The sequence below is a fragment of the Erigeron canadensis genome, chromosome 2 (assembly GCF_010389155.1).
Source record: "Erigeron canadensis isolate Cc75 chromosome 2, C_canadensis_v1, whole genome shotgun sequence".
NCBI classification, from domain to species: domain Eukaryota; kingdom Viridiplantae; phylum Streptophyta; class Magnoliopsida; order Asterales; family Asteraceae; genus Erigeron; species Erigeron canadensis.
Genome location: NC_057762.1, coordinates 39,073,261 through 39,079,862, shown reverse-complemented (window position 1 = coordinate 39,079,862; position 6,602 = coordinate 39,073,261). Strand labels below are relative to the sequence as shown.

The 6,602-nt window shown below is 36.1% G+C and overlaps 1 protein-coding gene across 1 annotated transcript; it reads right to left on the bottom strand.

Moving 5' to 3' along the window:
- Window positions 1-376: 376 nt before the first annotated feature.
- LOC122590074 (serine/threonine-protein kinase tricornered) lies at window positions 377-6,591 on the bottom strand. The gene is made up of 11 exons (XM_043762407.1): window positions 5,942-6,591; window positions 5,638-5,812; window positions 5,321-5,404; window positions 4,763-5,004; window positions 4,413-4,632; window positions 3,966-4,262; window positions 3,715-3,828; window positions 1,588-1,635; window positions 1,364-1,442; window positions 808-864; window positions 377-566 (listed from the first exon to the last, which is right to left on the bottom strand). The coding sequence occupies exons 1-11, from the start codon at window positions 6,148-6,150 to the stop codon at window positions 508-510; spliced, it is 1,584 nt and encodes a 527-aa protein (XP_043618342.1). The 5' UTR covers window positions 6,151-6,591; the 3' UTR covers window positions 377-507.
- Between the last annotated feature and the right edge of the window lie 11 nt (window positions 6,592-6,602).

Below are 6,602 nucleotides of genomic sequence, written 5' to 3'. Positions count from 1 at the left end.
CAACTTACATTATTTTTAAAATTCTTTAGCTAAACTGCTGAAATGAAACTTTTCTGGCAGGGGATTGACCTGGTTGTGCATGTGCACCATCTTTATCCAAAGAAAATGAGAAAAGTGTAGGGGGGGGCGGCTACTTCTCTTTGCACTTGGCATAAGTCCATGGCAATAACGAGAACTCAACACAAGTATAAACATAAGAAGCAATGCAATTTAGCTGCAAAACGAAGGGAAAAGCTACATGGCACAGTTTCTGTTGAAAAGCATAGAAATTTATATTGGCCTTTTATATCAATGGCCATATTGGGTTTGCCAAGATCATTCCATATCATCCCACAAAAAATAAAAAATAACTTTAAAACTGCACTATAGTAGATTATGAAGTAAATTATGAAACTCAAAATTGTATTAAGACTGATCTTCTCAGATTGTTGTATTTTTACAGTAAACATTCATTAAAACAGCCGTGTGTGAGATCTAAATGCTTGCATATAAAGACCTGTGGCTGCGTCAACTTTTAGGCTCCTGCTCTTCCTCAGGTAATGCAGTTCCTTTCAAATCCATATGACCTAAAATAGGATAACAACAATTAGATATGTTTGATACCTTTTAGTGTTTGAACTTTAAACATTTAGTTTAATTATATGCCTACAGTTCTCAGTGTCAGGTCAAGTTTTATGATTTTCCTGATACGGGAGTATATAACTGTCATGCATTTAGATCCATGGTTGAAAATTAGCGATGAACGTGTATGCTAATAAGAAAGAGTTTAAACACCAGCTTCTTGTGTACATGGTAAGATCAACATACCAAACAAGGACACCAATGATGGGGGCTTGGAAGCTCCATTTGCCCTCATATCAATACCTGCATTACAAATAGAGAATTATATTTCTTTCTACATGATCAGCGTATTATATCAACTAATTTCTGGCATGAGATGATTTATGAAGCTCTATACAGAATTTACAAAACCGTTAGTGGCGGCACTAGGCAGACATGTAAAAAACTTCTAGTATCGAATATTCTGAAAACAGTTTTGGATATTGTAAAAAACTTCTAGGATGTTGCTTCTTCAATCCCATGAAAACAGCAACATTTTCCTGTACGATATGTCGAATTCAACTTGCAACATTTCCTTTTAGAGAGATACTGTTGCAAAGTTACCTATTTATCTATTACAATAATCATGGATACATTGATTGCAATAACTTTGTCCACGAGTCTTTTTTTTTCTTCTTTTAAGACTCTTTTTCTTTATTTAAAGGTGTTTAACATATAAGACAAGTGATCATAACTTTATTGGTATTATTATGATTTGGATAGAAGAATCAATCAGAAGAGCAAAACTGCTTAAGAAGCATACCTGAAGTTCCCACTGATTTCAACATATCTGATTTTTTGAAGGTATATCCTATGAAATTGGAGTCTTTTGATGTTAACATCTGCATTTTATACAGAAAAGGTTATAGAACCAAGCAATGAAAACTGCTATCTCTAGTAAACATCACGCCAAGATTATGAACATAACAAAGCAAAAAAGCATAAAAATAAAAAATATCAAGGTCTTGTAACATGCAGAAAGGGTACCTTTCTCCAAGGTCCAACTCTTGGTACTGCTGACTGGGGGTCTTCCACCTATCAAACCATAGATTGACACATGAACAAAAGAGATGCTTCATAAACAACGACGAGAAAAGAAAGTCTAGGGTGGTTAAGTGTCAAGTTAAAATACTTATTTAATTATATTTGGTAATTACTTTGGGTCCAAGTTAGGTTACGTGATGTTTATGTTTAAATAAGGCTGCCAGCCATTAGGGTTAGGTATGAAGATTATAATTGTGGTTCTTAGAACTTAGGGCTGCTGGAGCATTATACCAGATTAGGGCTACTGGAGCATTATACCAGATTATCTTTAAATAACAACCGATTACGGTTGGTTTAGTGTCTCTCTTTCTTTGTCTATCTTTGTAATTGCTTCTTATTCTGTTGGTATTATCAATTGGTTACTGTTTTCTGGTTTGGTACATATCAATTGGTATCAGAGCTCTCCTTCTTGCAACCTGTGGTGCGTCTTTCTTTATTTAAAACTGTTCATCGCACGTACTGTTCACTGTGCTCATTTGGGAAAGTCACTGTTCATCGTATTCCTGTTCATTCTGGAAAAAAATCAGCAGGCAACATGGAATTTGCTTTAGAGAAGATAATGGCAATTAGCCAAGAAGGTAGTGTTAAAGAATAAGAATATTGTGTTTCGTTTCAAATCTTATTCAATCAAGTTAAATATCTAGAAGAGATTTCTGAAACTTACGTTATATACCTATTCATCTTTGGTTTGAAACCTGAAATTAGGGAAATCTTTGTTGAATGGCATCAATATAGCTTCTCTAAGCTGAAAGATGTGATGTCATTGGCTTTAAAAATTGATTCTCATGGCTTGCAAGATTCTCTCTCCTTTTGATCCTACTTCTTCTACATATAACAAAGTTTTGGAGTTTGATATTAAAGAAGAACATAATAAAGCTGATGGTGGTCCTGGTGTTAAAGACATGGACGAGGAGCCAGGGGAAGAAACAACATTGGTTGTTAAACTAGCGGTGGGGGATGAAGACCAGTTCACACAATCGGGGCTTAATCAGTTTCAATTAACGCAACCAGAAGAAAAATCTGATAGTTTAGAATTACAACAGCTTAGCAAAGGATCAAGGAAAGCAATTAGTGTGGTTTCTCAACAAGATCCGCAGCAAAAGTTTAATGAGCAAGTTGAGGCACGCATCCACTCATTCCAGCCGCCACAAGAGAAAGAAGAGCAGATCAGTTGTTATTGGGAAGTCCAATCAACAGTGAGTCCCAGGAAAAATATGGAGACATCAACCATGTTTTGGAAGAAGTTTTTGAATGCACCAACACACCTGGAAGACATTCGTGTTCATATTGGCGCAAATCAGAAAACTCTGGCAGACAGACAACAAACTTCTTTCTTTAGTGGGCTCGCTTTTTGTTTAGATCACCAATTGTCTACTTTGGAGTTGCAAAGCAAGCAGATGGATTTTTTGATGATGTTTCGAATAATGGTATGGGATCCGGGGATCGCCTGAATCTTTGAAGCCACACCTTGAGGACAAGGTGTGTTTTGGGGAAGGGAGTATTGATACGTAACTAGAGCAGAAAGAAAGTCTAGGGTGGTTAAGTGTCAAGTTACAATACTTATTTAATTATATTTGGTAATTACTTTGGGTCCAAGTTAGGTTACGTGATGTTTATGTTTAAATAAGGCTGCCAGCCATTAGGGTTAGGTATGAAGATTATAATTGTGGTTCTTAGAACTTAGGGCTGCTGGAGCATTATACCAGATTAGGGCTACTGGAGCATTATACCAGATTATCTTTAAATAACAACCGATTACGGTTGGTTTAGTTTCTCTCTTTCTTTGTCTATCTTTGTAATTGCTTCTTATTCTGTTGGTATTCTCAATTGGTTACTGTTTTCTGGTTTGGTACATATCACTATTTTGACAAATCTAGAACAAAAAGTTGAGGAAAATAAATTAGCAACTGAACACAGGCACGCTGCTAACATAATTAGAGTTAAGGAATTAAGGAATGGGGACAACTTATCACTGAACAGAGGGTTCCTTAATTACTTCTCAATTCACAAACACCCTTATCGACCCTTTGTTCAAATAATAACAAATTTATTATAAACCAAAGTACTCACTTCAGGGAACTTCTCGAAATTCTGAGTATCCAATTCTCCAGTGACAATGGGTTTATATGCAGCATCCATTTCATATAGCATTTCCCACTTGACTCCATTAAACCATGGGTGTGCCTAAAAGAGCGTTATAACTGCTTAATTAAAAATGTCAAAGATAAAAGCTCAAATCATCTTACATGATATCAGCCATTGAACACATATGTCTATGGGTATGTAAAAATGGGAGGATTATTATTTAAAGGTCACCCTACCTTTATTTCATCCACTCCTCCCGTCCCCAACCTTGATTCAACATCACATAGCAAATGACAGATCAAATCCCTGGCCTCTTTTGAAACTTTTGGTTCCTCTGGGAATTTTAAGCATGTTCTCCAATTTATGATCTTGCGACAGGTCATTCTAGGATCATCAGAACAAAATGGGGGATAGCCGATAAGCATCTCATACATGATTGCACCTAATGACCACCAGTCACACTCCATTCCATATCCTTTTTTTAGGAGCACTTCGGGTGCCATATAGTCAAGTGTTCCAACGGTAGAATATGCCTACAGAACGAAGTTTTGCAAGAAGCGTTACTGTTTAAGTTACGATAGCTTGGGAATCGAATCTAAACAAAGTTCAAAGTCATTGAGACATTGACAGGATCTTGATTTCAGGAGAAGAGTAAAAAAACCAGATGTTACTGAAAGTAGTACCAAGGCACGTCGGTTACGCTTCCACTGTTGCAATTTTTCCTTTGGCATTAACCAAGGAACTTGCTGTCCATCATTGTCGTTAATGGGGCCCTGATTAGCATAATCTTCATCATTCAACAATATTGATGAAAATTTACTTTCTAGGGGCTTACATAAACCAAAATCAGACAGCTTTAGATGGCCATTCTTGTCTAGAATCAGGTTATCTGGTTTGATGTCCCTACAAGTGAAAAGTTGTTCAGCCAATGTTATTTTCCATTTACGCAAATCTTCAAAAGAGTGATTTGGATGTAAAGGCTCAGGGTACTGAATATAGTTGAGATATATTCTACATTTGTGACTAATGATACCTATGAATGTAGTTGTGCTGGTGAATAGAATGAATGGCCATGATACTTTCAGCCATGTAAAATCGAGCAACGTCTTCAGAAAGAATGTCCTCTCTCATTAGTAAAGTCATAATATCACCTCCGGGTAAATACTCCATGATAAGGTACAAGTAATCAGCATCTTGAAAAGAATAGAATAGTTTTACAATGCATCGGCTATCAACCTCCACAAGCAAATTCCTCTCAGATCGAACATGCTCAACCTAAGTACAAATAAAACTAGATGCTATCAGCCAATTTAATCCATTAACTTACATAATTATATTTATGATCATGATCTCCACTGCTCAGTGAATCAAACACTTCTCAGCCATTAAAACACTAGAAACTGAGGGTAAAGAATAATACTAATGGATAGACCATAGACTTGAGACAGCATTACACTAAACTATTACAAATACCGCCAGTACAAAAACACATAAATCGCATATTATTTCATATTATCCAAACAATACTACCTACGTATTCCTAAACTGGAAGACGGGAATACCAGAAAACATTACTACTTTGTAAGCATACCTGACCACGACTAAGCATCTCCGATTTCTTCAGCTTCTTCATTGCAAAAACTTCTCCCGTAGTTTTAGCACGACATAACCTAACCTGCATACCACAGTCAAACAATCACTATAGGTTCAGTTCTACCAAAAACAACATACATCCATAGCAGTATCCACCAATCAATTTCAGCGACTAGATTCATAGTCTTCGGTTTTCACCAATATTACCACAAGATGTGATCTCATAGCAGTTACAATCAACTTCTACTAACAACATTATGGTTCAAATAAAACAGTTAATCTAATTCTAATCAGATTAGTGTATAATATCTATACCTCGCCAAAAGCACCTTTGCCAATCAAAGTCAAAAGCTCGAAATCATCAATCCCAATCTTATGCCTCTGCAATCTCATATACTCGGTCTCTTTTTTCTCCAAATTCCTTAACATTTGTTCCTCTTCCTCACTCGATACTTGCGCCTCCGCGGCTCGTCTCTGCAACGCTCTCCGTCTGCGATCCAATCACCATCACATATTCCATCACTTACTCAAAATTATGAATTATCAATTATAACTACCTCAAGTTCATCGATAACAATACATTATACATATAGATTATATATAGATATAGATAATGAACCTTTCTTTACGATCCTGTAAACCTTGTAAGTAATTCTTATAATGATTTTCAATCAACTGTTTAGCAGCAGCAGCTTTCTGTCTAGTTACAGGAGAAGAAACAGAGACATCCGGTGGATCCAAATTGAAACCGTGATCCGGTCGGACCGGTGATTCGAGCTTCATTGCTGCTGCTGCTGCTTGTGAATCACCACCGCCACCGCCGTCCATTGCGCCAACTGTTTTATTGATTTTTAGTCGGTCAAATTGATCTGAGCTAAATGAAGTATACAAATTTCAGATCTAAAATAATAATAAGAAGGTTCTGTTATTGTATAGTTGGAATAGGAGGGAATTGGAATCTTTTTTGACAGTAAGTGTGTGTGTGTATATATATATATATATGATTATATATATATAGATATAGAAAACAAATATATAATATAATTACATTTGTAGATGAAAGAGTTGTAATAGGTATAAGAAGAATATATACAGTTAGGGTTTGGTAGAATTTGGGGATGTATGAATGAACTGTCTGTTAAGAGGTTACAGGGTGGACTCTGTGGACTGTATTATTATTTATTAATTAATTTATTTATTGATGTAAGAAGATTGTGAGATGGAGTGCAGGTGACGTAATTGAAATTGCCGCCTGGTTTACGATGGGATCTCTGACTGAC

Coding starts and splice junctions, on each gene's coding strand:
- LOC122590074 (XM_043762407.1), bottom strand. CDS start 6,150: ATGGACGGCGGTGGCGGTGGTGATTCACAAGCAGCAGCAGCAGCAATG. Junction 5,405..5,637: donor GCAAAGGTGCTTTTGGCGAG/GTATAGATATTA, acceptor TGTGGTATGCAG/GTTAGGTTATGTCGTGCTAA. Junction 567..807: donor ATCATTGGTGTCCTTGTTTG/GTATGTTGATCT, acceptor ATCCTATTTTAG/GTCATATGGATTTGAAAGGA.